Below are 17,766 nucleotides of genomic sequence, written 5' to 3'. Positions count from 1 at the left end.
CATTTTAATAAAAATAATAGTAAATGTAGCGCAACTTGCAAGTAATTATATTTTTTTAAATAAGTAAATAAACGATATGTTTTGGAATAGAATAAGATAGATTTTTCATACTTTTGTTTGATTGATTAGATTGATAACATAACGCCAGTACCACTCTAGTCTGTTGTTATAAAAAAATAAAAATAGCACGCTGCCTGCTGCCGCCATCGCCATAGACAAAAGAGTGTAGAAGTTTGCGAGGTGATCGATTTTACCGGCCTCACAAAAACTTCTCAACGCCATTTTTCTTTGTTTGCCGTGCGCGTGTGAACAAAATCTGAACGGCTGGGTCGCGACCGCCCTCAGCTCCAAGAAATGGCGAACACGTTTCGCGCCGTGACGGTGTCCTCCGTCAACAATGACGGAGTTCTGACGCCGCGCTTCAATTTTCCCACGAACGTAAACGTGGATTACGACCCTCAGGGGTTGAGTGTGAAAGTGATCCGTGCAGACCCTGTGCTGGCTCAGGAGGTGCTCGAGTTCCCAGTCCACAACCAGAGTGAATGTTCCCGAGTAGCGGCCCAGTCTTACATATTCACGATAGACAATGAGACACTATTTTTCAAGTTCGCGTCAGACACAGACTGTCAGAACTTCCACTTGCTGGTTACGAAGATCAAGGCGGGCCGGTCTTCCTCCGTGTTCACCGTACGAACAGAGGACTCGTCGGCGATGCAGTATTTCCAGTTTTATGGTTACCTGAGTCAGCAGCAAAACATGATGCAGGATTACGTGAGAACCAGTACTTACCAGCGCGCGATACTATCGAACATCAACGATTTCAAGAACAAAGTGGTTTTGGACGTCGGGGCAGGTTCAGGTATTTTGTCCTTTTTCGCCGCCCAGGCGGGTGCGCGGAAGGTTTACGCTGTAGAGGCGAGTAACATGGCGCATCACGCACAAGCCCTCGTCCGCGCCAACGGTCTCCAGGACCGTATATCTGTTGTTGCTGGTAAAATTGAAGAAATTGAACTGCCAGAGACAGTAGATGTAATTATTTCTGAACCCATGGGTTATATGTTATACAATGAACGTATGTTGGAAACATACCTGCATGCTAAGAAGTGGCTGAAGCCAAACGGTCACATGTATCCCACCAGAGGAGATCTACACATAGCACCATTCACCGATGATGCTCTATTCATGGAACAATACAACAAGGCAAACTTCTGGTATCAAAATTGCTTCCATGGAGTGGATCTGAGTGCATTACGCACAGCAGCAATGAAGGAGTATTTCAGACAACCAATTGTTGACACATTTGATGTCCGCATCTGCATGGCACGATCTGTGAGACATGTAGTTGATTTCTTGAATGCCAGTGAAACTGATCTGCATCGAATTGAAATACCATTCAGATTTGAGTTGACACAGTCTGGCACGTGCCACGGTCTAGCTTTCTGGTTTGATGTGTTATTTGCTGGCAGCACACAACACATTTGGCTCTCAACAGCCCCCACAGAGCCACTTACACATTGGTATCAAGTCCGGTGCCTATTGGAAACACCAATTTTTGCAAAACAAGGACATACATTAGTAGGCAGAGTGCTGTTACTTGCAAATAAACGACAGAGTTATGATGTGACTATGGAAGTGAGCCTTGAAGGCACAAATATAACTTCGTCCAATACATTAGATTTGAAGAATCCCTACTTCAGATACACGGGAGCCCCAGCGGCGCCGCCTCCGGGCGTCAACACCACCTCGCCCAGTGAAGCATATTGGAACTCCATTGACACAACGGGAGCGTTGAGCAATGGGCAAGGGGTGATCCTCACAGATGGCTCGCAGCAGTACTGCCAGTCACAGATCAAAACGGTGATGCTCCAAGAGGAATTCATCAAGCGAATTGGGATAAGTCAAAACGGGGACATATAATCCGCAAAGTCGCGCCGTGCGCGCCTTAAGGCTATAAGGAACCGTCGTTATCGGTTGTGAACAATCTTCCGTTCAGACTATAGTGTGTAAGAGGACTTATTTATTTCAAGACATCACAGTGCAGAAGACTTCTATAGTTGTCGAGTAATAATCATGGAGATAGGGACTTTGCAGCTGGCCTTTCTAAATCTAAGTGACACGCAATAAGAACACTAAGCGCCTTTTTGGTAGTTTTGTTTTTAAAGTTTGACGCTTACTAGATACTAGTGTGATACAATTTGTAATATAGTCTGTCTATATTCATGTTTGATTAAGTATATAAAATGACAATTATTGTGCATGCCTATTTTCATAAAAATGAAATATGTCAGTAACATTTTGTATATTTTGGTAGTACACATAAATGATTTTGATGACATCTGCAAGTTTATTTTTTTTGAGAAATCAAGGACCTAGATTTTATTGACAAGAATATGCAAATTGTTTTGATATTTTCATGACATTCAGACAGACTATTAATGTTATAATAAGAAATTGTTGTAAATAGGCCAGATAAAGACAATTTTAGCGACAAAACTGGCCAAAAAGCGTCATTTGGGGCTAGGGCAGCTCTAAGGCTGGTATCTGTTAGTAGCTTGATATTTGAATGCTGGTAGAAATACCTATTTAATTTTGTAACATACTAAACAAACAAGCATGTTTGTTGTAAAAGCATGTTGTTTAAAATATAAAATGTTTTTTTAAAGAAACTCAATTGATTTATTGCCATAGTAAATCAATTATTGCAATCTCATTTTATATCCATATTTTATTATAAGAATGGAAATATTTAAAATAAACAGTTGCATAATGAATAATGACTTTAGTTATGGAATAGCAATAATTTCTTGAAGTAAGATTGCAAGACTCAGTCAAATATCAAGCTACAAATAGGAGACAAGATGTATCAAGCAGGTTCTAGAATGATCTAGAAACACATGGAAAGTTTGGATTGTCGTGACAGTATTAATTGCCCCACACATTGGCATCTGTTTTGCAAATGAGCTGGCTATGTAAAAGCAAAACAAACACATGGGCTGGTTGTTTGATATATCTACATATTGAACCAAACATTCACTGTTTGCCTGGTTTGCTGTATGAAAAGCAATATGGGAAAAGAATGACTGAATGAATAAGTGGGAATACATCAAGTATCATACTTTTGTAAGGAATAAAATGGTTTTGTCTTAGCTATGTCATATTTAAGACATTAATTTGATATTAAGAATTTAGTCTAGGCCTATGTTAAATTGCAGACAATAAGGTTGATGCAAATTGCAATGTTTGGGGCATAAATGTAATACCCATGAATAAAAACATGTTTTGTGATTAGCACTTCGAAATTCAGCGTGTCAAATGTAATGTTCTCTTTTGGTCTATTGATTCAGCCAGATACTTCAGTTGAACAGGTGCTAATTAGTTTACCAAACTCTGCTTGATATAGCTTGTAGTAATATAACTTAGCGGTTGAAGTACATTTAGAAATAAGCAATAAGTGCTGGTAAATAATGATAATGCTTATCATTGTCAATACTCATTAATCAATATTAGACCAGGCTCAATCATAGCTAGGTAGCCGTATCTAAGTCCAGTGATTGTAAAGTCAGTCCAGTTATATAATTTACTGAAAAATCATGTAAAATTCCTGTCTGCCAAACGAAATAGACTTGAAATAAGGTTGCAAGTCACTTAAATATTTTTGTGTTTCTTTACATACATTTGTCTTGAAGGTACAACACTGGGAGTTGCCACATTTTGATATTTGATTATTTGAAAACTGATATAGAAATTACAAATAAGTTATGTGTATTTGATGAATCATTTATGTTATGTATAATTGTCCATTTAAGTGACTTACAACAAATTAATTTTGGAAATACGACAGCTGTACTGCAAAGTATTCCCATTTGTAAATATAGATTAATGATCCCTTTCTGTTTGAAATCCTTGAAGTAAATCAACAGTATTGATTTGCGTTCGGATTCTTATGCCATATCATTTGTTATAATTGTAATTCTAATGAAGGGGGACACTAGACGCCACTCCAGACTCGACATGTCTCAGCCTTGTAGACGATCAATCGCGATCAACTGACGGAGCTGTCAATCGCATTTACAATCATTAAAATAATTGAAGAACTCTGCGACTTTTTATTTTATTTACTTTTTGATCTTTTCGTAAATAGTTTTTCAGCCACCTATCGGCAAAAACAAATATGTTTAGAAATGTTAATCTTGAGCGAATCTGCCGTCTTGATTTTTGTTTTTGCTTATTAACTATAAAATGATGACGTATCATCATCAAGAAACGTAAATATGATGTATCATATTTTACTTAGATTTCTCCATGATGGAGTGGCGTTATGTGTTCATAGTGATCAAATATACAGGAAATTGTATGAGTTCGCACGCAATTTTGTGATTAAAACAATACACTTTTATTCTTTGTTTATAGTGATAAAGCTAGATACTTTCCCGTTGACTGCATTTGATATTTGGTGCTTATTTTCGGCCTTCTATTGGGTCACACAGCATACTTGCCTTATTGCACATAAATGCTGACATAGTTAAAACAACACTACCTCATAATTTGGCAGACGGACTTAGAGATGTTAAAATGAATTTTTGGTTTTTATTTCATGACAATATATGGTTGGTATAGGTCATTTTGTTTTTATTGCTCTCGCGCTCAGTTTACAGCAAAACGTGGAGCAAGGCAACAGAAATTTGGACAAAAATCCGAAGAATTTTGTTAGTCCAATACTTAATTAGCATGAGCCAAAGACACGTTTATGTGAAATAGTTTTTGAATTAATGAGGGGGTCAAAAGTGGCTTCAAATGGTTCGTGTAATACACACGGTGGTGCTGCTCGCCGGTTCTGTTACTTGAACTTGGCTTGACAAGCTACCGCGTGTGTAGATACCCAACCTCCTTCAAAAATCAATGCTACCAACATATTTGGACAAACTTGCAGTTTTATCTTCGAGATCAAAATGGGGAGCACTGAAAGGTCTTTGTTACCGTCACCCTAACCCCTACTTAATCCAGAAAATGATAAAATGACCAGCCTCTCATCCCACTGGGCACAGGCCTCTATTCAACCGGAGGTGGTATGTACCAGAAAAATCCCATGGAAAATATAAAACAATGCCTTAGCTATTAGGCGCCATCATTTATTGGCAAATACGTATGGAAATTCATGCTGTATCCCATATGGGGTAAGTAGAAAACAAGAGAAAGCTCATAAAAACGGATAACTTATAGAATACTATACTAGCGATCTTGGTCCACGTTTTGCTAAGCGATTCTTGAAGCCCGACTTGCCATAGAACTATTGACAGGAAGATTGTAATGAGAATGAATAATGGAATAAAATTACTTTTTATTTCAACGTAATTATTATTTCATTACAATTACCGGTAGGGTAACCCCTGATGGATGAAAACCCATGAACATAGAATGAAGTAAATAATACTGCAAATAGAAAGGTCCGTTGAGGAGCTCGGTGGCGCAGCGGTAAACGCGCTCGGTCAGCGATTGTTGAAGTTAAGCAACTTTCGCACAGGCCGGTCATAGGATGGGTGACCACAAAAAAGTTTTCATCTCGAGCTCCTCCGTGCTTCGGAAGGCACGTTAAACCGTTGGTCTCGGCTGCATTAGCAGTCGTTAATAACCATCAGTTCGCACTGGGCCCGCGTGATGGTTTAAGGCCCGGTCTCCCTATCCATCCATAGGGAAGGCCCGTGCCCCAGCAGTGGGGACGTTAATGGGCTGGTGATGATAGAAAGGTCCGCCCCGCACCAAAAAGGGACTTTCCAGGCTACGATCCCAAAAAAAATATAAATGGCTCTGTACAGAGTTTAACCTAATTTCATGCATAACCGACATATGCATTTTTTATCTTTGTTTTTGGGTATAAATGATGACCCATATACACCCAGGCACACACGCATACACATCTTCCATCCATTATTATTCTGGTTCAGTACGATCTACTCTGATCCGGCGTGCGTGTATGAAACGATTGTTGAATGTGGAGGAAGCAGGAGAAGTGTGTCAGGATCGAAGCAAATGGAATTCCGTAGTCTCTGCTTACCCCGGTGGGTAAAAGGCGTGAGTTTATGTATGTACAGTCATGAGCAATAACATGTACCCACTTTAGAACCTTATCGCACTATCGTATTTGACATTTAATCACATTTACGGTTTTATTTGTCAAAAAAGTTAATGTGACATGGTTTCAAAGTGTATACAATATACATATTAGTACTCGTGACCGTATCACGTTAAATCTGTATAACGCCATCTATATTTTTAGCCTGGATAGTCTCTCATTGAAAAAAATATACATATTCATAGATGAAACAATATTTAATAATAATTCAATATTTACAGAAAAAATGAGATTGACTTTTGATCGTCTTACACTGGCCTCTATTTCTAGCATTGTATCGCATTCAAGGGGGAGGGATATATATAGGCAACATTGAAGCAATTCAGCTAAAAAAAAACAATATGCGCAAATGTGAAATTGCAATATTGTTTTTTAGGTAAATAACCTAATTTAACATGTATTGGGCTGGTTTCGCTAGGGGATCGCGGGTTGGAAGGTCAGACAGGCAGTAGCTTTTGTAAAAAACCGGACCTGTCAAGTCTTCAGGTTGGGTAAGCGGACACTGAAAAACGGGATAATGTTAGGGGGATGATGTTTTTTTTATTGTTTGGATGTGGCTTTTTAGACCCCCTTTAATCACCTATCATAAACATTAGCTTAACTCAACTTTAGACATTCCAAAACATTAGGTATGGTATCACTTTTATATTTACATAGCATTCGTAGTAAATTCATCTTCTTCTCATTGGTTTTTGAGGACTCCAGTTCGTATAGAGTGCAGAGGTTTATGAGGAGGCTCTCATTCAGGCCCCTCTCAGGGTCCGAGTGGATTGCCTTCTGGAGTACAGCGATGGCTTCCTTTGAATGTGTGTCAGGATCGAAGCAAATGGAATTCCGTAGTCTCTGCGTACCCCGGTGGGAATAGGCGTGAGTTTATGTATACAGTCAGACATTACTGTATACTGTCATAAACAATAACATGTACCCACTTTAGAACCTTATCGCACTATCGTATTTGACATTTAATCACATTTACGGTTTTATTTGTCAAAAAAGTTAATGTGACATGGTTTCAAAGTGTATACATATTAGTACTCGTGACCGTATCACGTTAAATCTGTATAACGCCATCTATATTTTTAGCCTGGATAGTCCCTCATTGAAAAAAAATATAGATATTCATAGGTGAAACAATATTTAATAATAATACAATATTTACAGAAAAAATGAGATTGACTTTTGATCGTCTTACACTGGCCTCTATTTCTAGCATTGTATCGCGTTCAAGGGGGGGGGGGGGGAATATAGGCAACATTGAAGCAATTCAGCTAAAAAAAACAATATGCGCAAATGTGAAATTGCAATATTGTTTTTTAGGTAAATAACCTAATTTAACATGTATTGGGCTGGTTTCGCTAGGGGATCGCGGGTTGGAAGGTCAGACAGGCAGTCGCTTTTGTAAACAACCGGACCTGTCAAGTCTTCAGGTTGGGTAAGCGGACACTGAAAAACGGGATAATGTTAGGGGGATGATGTTTTTTTTATTGTTTGGATGTGGCTTTTTAGACCCCCTTCAATCACCTATCATAAACATTAGCTTAACTCAACTTTAGACATTCCAAAACATTAGGTATGGTATCACTTTTATATTTACATAGCATTCGTAGTAAATTCATCTTCTTCTCATTGGTTTTTGAGGACTCCAGTTCGTATAGAGTGCAGAGGTTTATGAGGAGGCTCTCATTCAGGCCCCTCTCAGGGTCCGAGTGGATTGCCTTCTGGAGTACAGCGATGGCTTCCTTCAGACGACCCATGTATAGCAGGCAGACGGACAGGTTGTTGGCTACCTGTGGAGTGGATGTACGTAGTAGTATATTAGAATGAGACGTTCATTATGTAAAAAAAAACACCATTCAAAGTGTAATAGATAGGGCTTATTACACCTACCTGACCGACAAGCTAGATGCATCAAGGTCACGGGTGGTTACCATGGTTACTCCCCACCATCTCGCTCAAGATCGTGGTTACCATGGTTACTCCCCGCTTTACTATTAGACTACACGACCTGATCGGCAAACGGCAGTTGATGGGGAGTAACCATGGTAACCACGCGTGACCTTGACGCATCTAGCCTGTCGGACAGGTAGGTGTAATAAGGCCTAAAAAAATAGGTACCTAATGAGAATTGGTAGTTTTTGGTTTGTTATAATATAAGGAGTGGAACTCTCTGCCGTCTTCTGTATTTCCGAATGCATATAACCCGGGTACTTTCAAGGCCATGAAGAGCTTACATGGAACAGATTAAAGAGAAGGCGAACGTCGTGTCTTATAAGGAGGTGAAGGAATTGGTCTTTGATAGACAAGAATGCAGAACGCTACACCGACAAGAGCGTGGCTCTTAAATTAGCGATGACTTTCAAGGCCAGAGTGAACAGGCACCTTCTGGATGAGCTCGCTCCATCTTAGGCCTCGTCAATACCTTCGGGCAAGTCTGAGGCCAAGAGCAAACCCATCAAAAGTAAAAAAAAAATATAATAATGGAGAGCGGAAAATACAAGCTGTGTTTAGTCGTCACTCCATCGTGGTAAGTCTTACCATAATGTTGGTGGGTTCCTGGTCTGCAGCTCTCGCGAAGTTGTTGTACGCGTCTTGATACTTGCCGTGCGCTATGTCTATCAAACCAAGGTCCACGTATTCACGCACGTCTGGCGTCGGACAGCTGGAATAATAAATAAATATACATAAATAATAATGTTTTATTTGATGTTGTAGAAGTACTCAACTAAGAGCTCTGCGTTGACTAGAATACTTGTGTGTTTGTTAGAGACCTCCATCAACCATAAACAAATAAATAATATTATTTAATTAAAATACGCCAACTTCTTTGACGTTTTATTGGATGTTGTAGAAGTACTCAACTAAGAGCTCTGCGTTGACTAGAATACTTGTGTGTTTGTTAGATACCTCCATCAACCACAAATAAATAATAATATTTAATTAAAATACGCCAACTTCTTTGACTTTTTATTGGATGTTGTAGAAGTACTCAACTAAGAGCTCTGCGTTGACTAGAATACTTGTGTGTTTGTTAGATACCTCCATCAACCACAAATAAATAATAATATTTAATTAAAATACGTCAACTTTTTTGAATGTTTTATTGAATGTTGTAAAAGTACAAATACAAATTGATTTATTTGTGAAACACAGGTAGGTAGGTACTCAACTAAGAGCTCTGCGTTGACTAGAATACTTCACCTGACACCTCCACTAATCAAAATTATAATAATATACCTACATGTATTATGTAAACATACATACATCATGGGTATTTCCCATCGAAACAAAGATAAAAGATGCATAATTATGTCAGTTATCCATGAAATTAGAAGTTAAACGAAGAAAAAACTTAACAACGCCATCTATCGTGTTTTTGGGGAGCGCCGATTGGAAAGCTCCTCATTACGAAATAATTCGGGCAAAAATCATTCGAATTTCGAATGATCTTCAAAATCGATTGTAAATTTTTCTTCCATCACTATTTGTTATACATACTTACATATGTTGTCTGGAGTCCTTGGCGTCTTCCAAATATGTCATGGCGGCCTTCACGTGTCCAGCTAGCAGCCACAGCCGACAGAGGGCGCTGGACAGCGCTCTGCGTTGTGTGGGCGTCGACGCTTGCTGTCGTACAGATACTAAGATCTTACCGGCTAGCCGGAAATCCTGGAATAAATTAAATTTATTTTCTTCCTTAGTTTATGGCCTCTAGAGTGCATCATCATCTCCCTAGCGTTATCCTGTTTTTCGTCCACTTACCTAACCTGAAAATTGACAGGTCCAGTTTTTTACAGAAGCGACTGCTGCCTGTCTGACCTTCCAACCCGCGAAGGGAACACTAGCCCAATACAGGTTAGGTCACATACCTCCGAAATGCATTTGTCGGCAATGCGGGTTTCCTCACGCTGTTTTCCTTCACCGCTGAGCACGTGATGATCATTTATGATCTAAACATGATTTCGAAAACCATTGGTTTAGGCGTATGCAGGGATTCGAACCTGCGACCTCAAAGTGAGAGTAAAACTAACGAAAAACATTTTCTTTTATTAAAAAGAAATTTAACTTATTTATGAATTTTAATAAAGAAAAACGTAATAATAAGTCCGACATTTTATCACATTTTTTTATGACTCACAGTGTGGTTTTTCGTTGTTTCGACGTTTAGTAAAACGTAACTGATTTGACTACCTATTATAACTAGTCTATTATACCACGCGTCGGGTAAGAGTAAACTATTTAATACCTTCAAAGCAATAGCGCAGTTGACGATGGAATGCAGTACCCTGGTCTCCCTACCACTCCACAGCCGAAGAGACTCCTCCTTATCTTGCTCGGACACTGTCCCTGATCCATCTTCTGTCTTGCCTTCTCGAAGGTTCTTCAGCATCTAAAAGTCATTAGCTAGTTACCTCAATCTCAAAAATATCTTTATTCAGTTGATAATATATATTATGTCGAACGTCTCATCCGCCTAAATCTACTGCAGTTTCTTATGACCTGTACAGTCATGAGCAATATGATGTACCCACTTTAGGACTCTGTCGCACAAACATATTTGACATTTAGTAAGACTTTACAGTTCAATTTGTCAAAAAAGTTAATGTGACATGGTACCAAAGTGTATACCATATTAATGCTCGTGACCGTACAGCAGAAGAAAAGTAGTTGCAAGGAAAACCGCGGCCGTTTATGTATGTACTTAAACTCACGCCTATTTCCCACCGGGGTAAACAGAAACTAGAATTCCATTTGCTTTAATCCTGACACACTTCTCTAGCTTCCTCCACATACATCAATCGTTTCATACACGCATGCCGGTTCAAAGTAGATTGTACGGAACCTTTTCTAAGGACACCTCCAATTGGGTAGTTTCGTAGGTTAAAGATAAAATAAATTCTAATTACTAAATAAAGACAGATCTAAAGGTGACAAAAACCGTTTTCCTTTTTCTATTTAACTTATTTATGAATTTTAATAAAGAAAAATGAAATACCAAGTGCGACATTTTATCACGTTTTTCTATGACGTCACAGGTTGCGTTTTCATACAAAAAACCAACGACTTAACTGTGGCTTCCGAAGCACGGATCATCGTACTTTCGGACAATCAGGTGATCAGCCTGTAATGTACCAAACTAGGGATCATAAAGTGATTTTTGTGAGAGATTCGTAGCCGTGAGGATCGTGAGTTCAACGCTCAACCACTGGACCACAGAGGCCGTTAATCGTTATTTGGACAAAGCATATATGTACCTTGTGTATGATATCCAGCATAGCATACAGTCTGTCGATAGCTTCCTCAGGTTTGCCGACATGCCCCGGCAGCTCAGCTACTAACAGGCGCAGGGAAAACGGCACAAGGGACCCGGTTCGATTCTCGAACGAGTCCGGGTAGAACTGAAATGTGATGAAATATATTAAAAAGACAACTTCTATCAAACCCCGAATACTCTACAGGGTGTTAGTGACATCGTAACGAATACTAAGGGGGATGATTCAGACCATGATTCTGAGTTAATATCAAGTGGAATTTTCCGTCGCAAAATTCATGTTATTTTTTTAGTTTTTTTAAATTATTTTCAATTCTATACTTTTGCGATGGAAAATTCCACTTGATATTAACTCAGAATAATCAGCTGAATCATCCCTCTCAGTATTCGTTACGATGACACTTACACCCCATACAAGTACGTACATACAGTAGCCATACAAGTAGGTATGGGTGTTAGTGACACTGTAACGAATACTGAAGGGGATGATTCAGACCATGATTCTGAGTTGATATCAAGTGGAATTTCCTGTCGGAGAAGTCATGAAAATTTTAGAGCTTATTTAAATTATTTTCCGTTCCATACTTTTGCGACGGAAAATTCCACTTGATATCAACTCAGAATCATGGCCTGAATCATCCCTTAAAGTTTTCGTTACGATGTCACTAACACTATAATAAAATCTTATTCTCTGATTCAGACGGCCTCTGTGGTCCAGTGGTTGAGCGTTGGACTCACGATCCGGAGGCCCCGGGTTCGATCCCGGTGGGGACATATCACAATAGTCACTTTGTGATCCCTAGTTTGGTTAGGACATTACAGACTGATCACCTGATTGCCCGAAAGTAAGACGATCCGTGCTTCGGAAGTCACGTTAAGCCGTTGGTCCCGGTTACTACTTACTGATGTAAGTATGTAGTCGTTACATGAGGCATGTCCAGGAGCCTTTGGCGGCTCAATAATAACCCTGACACCAGGGTTGAATGGGTTGGTATTCCACCTCACAACCCACACGATAAGAGGAAGAAGATTATCATCATCATGGAATATAATTTAACAAAATACCTCATAGAACATGTCAGGCTTGCTAAAGTCCCCGAAGGCTTCAGCCTCTTGCAGGAGTGGCTCGTGCAGTCTGATCCGCAGCATGACTGCAAACCTGGTGAGCCACAGCTGCAGGGTGCGAGGAGTATGCTTCGATGGACGGTGCATGCGGCCTGCTCCTACGAGGACATGGAAATACGCAGGTCAACTATTGAAAGCATTTTTAAAAGTTATCTTTCATATTATTACGTATTTTTAGGATTTATCTTTTATTTAATGATAAATATTTAACCTCTGAAATTATTTTTTTGGGATGGGTAATTTCCTAGGTAGTATAATAGTTACAAATATTATAACAGTCAATTTAAATACCTACACTAATATACGTCAAAACTATATAGACAACCATATCGGACGTCAAAAAACCCTCCCGAAAGCGAGCCCCGCCCAAAGGTACCCATAAAAAAGGTCAAAAATAAATTGTAATACATAAATAACTAAATTAATATAAATGTAAAACTAATAAACGAAACGATTGATGAATGAGGAAGCAAGAGAAGTATGTCAGGATTGATACAAATGGAATTCCATAGTCTCTGCTTACCCCGGTGGGAATAGGCGTGAGTTTATGTATGTATGTGTTAATAAAAACCATTTTTTTTCTATTTCACTGTGAGAAAACTGCAAGAATATGTTTGATATGTAATCATATCACGATTTTCACGGTATATATTTTCATACAAATTCCACAGTACATATTTCTTGTTTTATAATTTTTATGTTGGCTAATAAGTTACTGATTTGACTCAATATAACTACACAATTCGACAAAAAAAACATTTTCGCAAACAAAACAAAACACTGTGCAAATGTCTTGTAAAGTGTCATTATTTTACATCCACCCACAAAACTTTTCGATATAAAGAAATCATAACTACCCACAAAAACTTACTACTTTATTTTTATTATTGCTTCATTATTATGACAAACTAGATGTCGCTGTATGATTTTAAAACTCACTAACACAATTTGCTCTCAATTAGTAAAAAGATTGAAGCAAATGAATTATCCGTTACATACTTGGTTACACTTAAAAACTTTTATCGAGATAGGGCTGCCATTTGAGAATTGTAGCCTTTATAAATCAACTAAAAAAAATAACATTAGCTCACGACTACATTGCCATATGGGGTAGTCAGAGTACATCCATCGCAAGATAAATTAAGTACCCACACCTCACCAAGCTTTCTGTTAGACCAACGTGATAGGTGAGCCATATCGCCGACTATAATGGTCGAGCCAGTTGTTAGTTTTTTTTTTTTTTATTTATTTATTTATTTGATAAACTTTGAGTATACAGTTTTGACGCATAGCATCGCTAAACCAGGAATGGTTTGTCTCGATGCTAGGTTTCCTGTCATCAATCAATTTATACAACGTTCAAAAACATTATATACATCAAGAACAATTAAAGTACAGAACATAATAAAATAAAAATAATGGTGTGGGTAGTAGGACATTGCAGCTCACCCGGTAGACACGGCAGTACATCGCTCTTACCTATATGTACCGTGTGCCCCTCCCCGATACTCCAAACAATACACCAGTCGTACATGTATTTAAAGAGAACAGAAATATAAAAATATAAAGTTAAAACTGCACTTGAAATAAATTAATAACTCATTGGTGCAATTCCAGTATAGAGGATCGAACCAGCGCTCGCTGTTTGAGAAGCAAACAGGCGTACCACAGAACTACAGTGACTTAACTAACTGGTAAGTGAGTGACTAAATAGAGGCGCGCGATTGTCATTTTTAAATATATTGTTATTTTTTTTAAACAGCCACAGGTCCATCACGCCTCATACAACTAGTAACAATTTGCCGCGAACCTATTTGTCTTTTGACATGTTGTCACAATATTTAAGAAAGCGGGGGGGGGGGGGGATATTTTTATTATTTGTATGACAGTAATACCACTCCCAGACACTCCATACAAAAATCTCATTCTTACGGTGTACCGAGTGCGAGCGAGACACAGTCCACACGTCGTCCCACTAAACTCGACTCATAGGGGGTGAGGTATGGAGAGTTATCGTTCTATATATAATATTATTCTTTATTCAAAAGTGACTCATTCCATTTTTGAAAAGGAAGTAAGGCATTACTTCCTGCCCTCTTTTCAAAATTAGAATGAAGCAGTTTCCGCGTATGTGTTGTATAAAATAAATGAAGATCGTACCTTGCTGCGCAGCCGTGAGCAGCGTGTGCGTGTGGTTGACCGCGGCGCGCAGGTAGCCGGTGCGCAGCAGCTCGCGCAGCCCGGCGTCGTCGCGGCTCACGTGCTCCGCGCGGACCACTCCGCGGCTGCCGGCAGAGCTCACGCCCAGGTACTTCACTGCCACTTCTTGTAGGGCGTCCGCCTGCAGTGCCACAAATTATAATTATAATATTTTTTGGCACTTAAGTAGCACGAAAACATTGACAAAACAAGGTTTTTAAACATTATGAGATACCAGATTGATTGGAGAAAGACAGAGAAGTGTATCTGGAAATTCTATAGTCTCTGCTTACCCCAGTGGGAAATAGTCAGTTTATGTACGTATTTGAAACATAACTCAGAATTCCACTTAGTATCCCTTATGACAAAAATCAACCTGTTCTGTGATCCTTACACTTAAAATTAGCTTCCTTTAACAAAAAAGCCATCATAAAAAAGAAACATATTAAAAAAGGTTATTTAGGTAAAACCTTCAACAACATATATATTTACAACATGTCACTATACACTACTACTATGTTACTTTGTTTAGAGTAGTTGTGCCTGGCAATTTTTTAATCAATCTCAATTTGATCATGGAATGTTCACAGTGTACATACTGTGAATGTAATGTAAAATAAAGATGAACAGTTTGTAATAAATTAAACTTACCAATTCTTCTTCTAGAACTATGCCTGGCATGGTGAGCACTTCTCTCTCAGGGAAGAAGGAGCCTTTCGGAGAAGATTGGGCCTGTGGATAAGTGAAGAAATAGATATATTGCAATTTATGATGCCACTAATTAAACTCAAAAAATGATGATAGATCCTTTCCTACCTATCTTGAATCTACAGCTGAAAATCAGCATCATAATACGGCGTCACTAAATTGATATCGGAACCCTAAACGCGCACTTAAGTTCCGTTTATTAATAAGAATATCATCTTAAGAGCTTATTCAAAATATATCTCAGAGATAAGAGCAGTTTAGAAATACGGGACATAGTCTAGCTATATCTAGGCTGTGACATTTGCTGAGCTGAAGCCATTTCAGCAGTAAGTATAATAATTAATAAGTAATTTAATTACCTCTAAGTAAGTGCCTGATACGACACGATTCATTTATAACAAACATTATAGAAGGAAAAATTGAAGGGAAGAGAGGAAGGGGTAGACCTAGGATAACATTTATGAAACAAATAAAAGAGTAGGTGCAGGTTGTGTCGTATCGGGAGGTGAAGGTTTTGGAGGGAAGAAGAGAGGAATGGCGATTACTCCACCGTCAAGAGCGCAGCTCTTAAATAGAGAGAGAGAGAAGTAAGTAATATTAATTTATGTTATGCCAAATAAATATTTATTTCTTCTCTTTTCTTATATACCTAGTCTAGCAGATGTCATATTGGCATTGCTACTGATTTTGGCAGACAATTATAATTTGTACAGTCTATATATGTCCCAATGCTGGGCCCAGGCTTCCCCTCAATCACCTGGAGGGGTAAGAAGTATCAGTGAGGGTATATTAATTCAAAAACCATTAATCAAGAATTTGACTGTTTTTTTCTGTAAAAATAGTGAAGAGAACCATTATTTTTAGAATAAAATTCAAAATTACATAAAAATATACATTATTGCACACATACAAACATTGAATAAGAACTGTCAAGTCAAGAACAATAATAATAAGAATTTGTCAAGAACTGTCAATTTAAGACTAAAATCAGTTTGTGTTTGGCTGCACAACTTTGCCTTTTACTAAGAGGATGAACAAGTGAAGAATAATTATGTTTGTGTCTGCCAGAATCAGCACCATATTAGCTCTATTCCACTGAGTAGGTACTTCATATCTTGCTTCATAGATGCAATGTTACTAAAAGAGGGTGCATTTGTGTTTTTTTTAATTGATTTTTCTAAGCAATCGGCCTATATCCTCGTAAGGCCCGGATTTCCAGACGCAATAGTTAAACAATGGGATTTGGATTTTAAAAGGACTTTGGGCCTTACGACCATACAGCATATCAGTTAAATAAAGAATAAAAAGAGACAAGATCATGTTCCACCTACCTTCATTAAAGTCTTCTTAGCTTCCTCATTAGGCAGCCACGCATCTCTTCTTCTATCAGCTTCTTTGTCTACTGGCTGGTTCTAAAAGTTAATAAAATTATTTTTGAAAGTTTCAGATTCTTTTTTATTTTGATCTATATATTTTATGCTTTCCAGAGCATTATCTTGCTTTACAGAAGACATTTATATATGTTTTTTTTTGCGAAATAAGAAAGTAAGTCGTACCTTGACACTCAGACCATCCATAGCTTCGGTAAGAACGTTTGGACTAGCCAAACCGCTCTTAGGAGGCCCAATTTGAGGCTCAGGGCCAATAGTATCGAAGAATGTTGATGGATCAGGCAGGGCAGCCGCCGGCAACGACGCGGTACCGCTCACGGTGGGCAGAACGTTAGAAAACGTAACTTCTTGAGCTATTCGATGCTGCGTAAAAGATGCAGTCATATTTTGCGGAAAAAGGTTAGCTGTAGTCGTTGGATTACTTGCACCTGAAAGTTTAAATGTTTATATAGACGTCCCAATCGAAATATTGCGTGTCTTATAAGAGTTATTTAAGAAAAATGCAACGGAAATATACCTTCTGTGTCGCCCAAGTAAACACTTTGTATCATGTCGGATGGTGCAGTTCCGATCTCGTCGAAAAACTGGGAGGCGGGCGGCGCTTCAGAGTCTGCGAAATACTGACTTAACGACGGTTTGTTATCCATTTTACCGAATTATTTATTTATTTATGCGTTATCAGTAGAAAAGACACACGTCTGTCATTTTGGATTCATTTGACAGACGGCTGTCATCTAGTAGATGATGCGTTCGTTTGTTAAATATTTCTATCGAAGAATACATTAATTAATTAAATGCCTTGAATTATAGTTGAAACAATTAGAAAAACTATAGAGAAACTATGTCAATTTAAGATTTGTTGAAATGCTGTATTGTTTGTATCATTTCGTCATATTATGGTGCGAATTGAAAATTGTAGCGGAACCTCGTTGATTAGAACTTGG

General features: G+C 38.4%; 2 protein-coding genes across 2 annotated transcripts; one reads left to right on the top strand and one right to left on the bottom strand.

Annotated features, from left to right (window-relative positions):
• The first annotated feature begins 209 nt into the window (after positions 1-209).
• LOC126376558 (histone-arginine methyltransferase CARMER) lies at positions 210-5,352 on the top strand. The gene has a single exon (XM_050024030.1). It carries the CDS (start codon positions 355-357, stop codon positions 1,915-1,917), a length of 1,563 nt encoding a protein of 520 aa, XP_049879987.1. The 5' UTR covers positions 210-354; the 3' UTR covers positions 1,918-5,352.
• A 956-nt stretch (positions 5,353-6,308) lies between these two features.
• LOC126376543 (trafficking protein particle complex subunit 12) lies at positions 6,309-17,542 on the bottom strand. Its single transcript, XM_050024008.1, has 11 exons — positions 17,340-17,542; positions 16,988-17,250; positions 16,763-16,843; positions 15,375-15,455; positions 14,685-14,865; positions 12,465-12,622; positions 11,383-11,526; positions 10,374-10,517; positions 9,630-9,796; positions 8,666-8,789; positions 6,309-7,917 (listed from the first exon to the last, which is right to left on the bottom strand). The coding sequence occupies exons 1-11, from the start codon at positions 17,467-17,469 to the stop codon at positions 7,669-7,671; spliced, it is 1,722 nt and encodes a 573-aa protein (XP_049879965.1). The 5' UTR covers positions 17,470-17,542; the 3' UTR covers positions 6,309-7,668.
• Positions 17,543-17,766: the final 224 nt, after the last annotated feature.

This window comes from Pectinophora gossypiella, chromosome 21 (assembly GCF_024362695.1).
Source record: "Pectinophora gossypiella chromosome 21, ilPecGoss1.1, whole genome shotgun sequence".
Taxonomy (NCBI): Eukaryota; Metazoa; Arthropoda; class Insecta; order Lepidoptera; family Gelechiidae; genus Pectinophora; species Pectinophora gossypiella.
Note: the sequence above shows the minus strand (reverse complement) of the source record. Positions and strands in the feature narration are given on the sequence as shown.

Excerpts from the sequence above, each read along its gene's own strand:
- LOC126376543 (XM_050024008.1), bottom strand. The coding sequence starts at position 17,469 with ATGGATAACAAACCGTCGTTAAGTCAGTATTTCGCAGACTCTGAAGCG. Across the intron at positions 9,797-10,373 it reads ACTGCGCTATTGCTTTGAAG|GATTTCCGGCTAGCCGGTAA; the intron begins GTATTAAATAGT and ends AATTTATTCCAG. Across the intron at positions 8,790-9,629 it reads AAGGACTCCAGACAACATAT|CTGTCCGACGCCAGACGTGC; the intron begins GTAAGTATGTAT and ends TTATTATTCCAG.
- LOC126376558 (XM_050024030.1), top strand. The coding sequence starts at position 355 with ATGGCGAACACGTTTCGCGCCGTGACGGTGTCCTCCGTCAACAATGAC.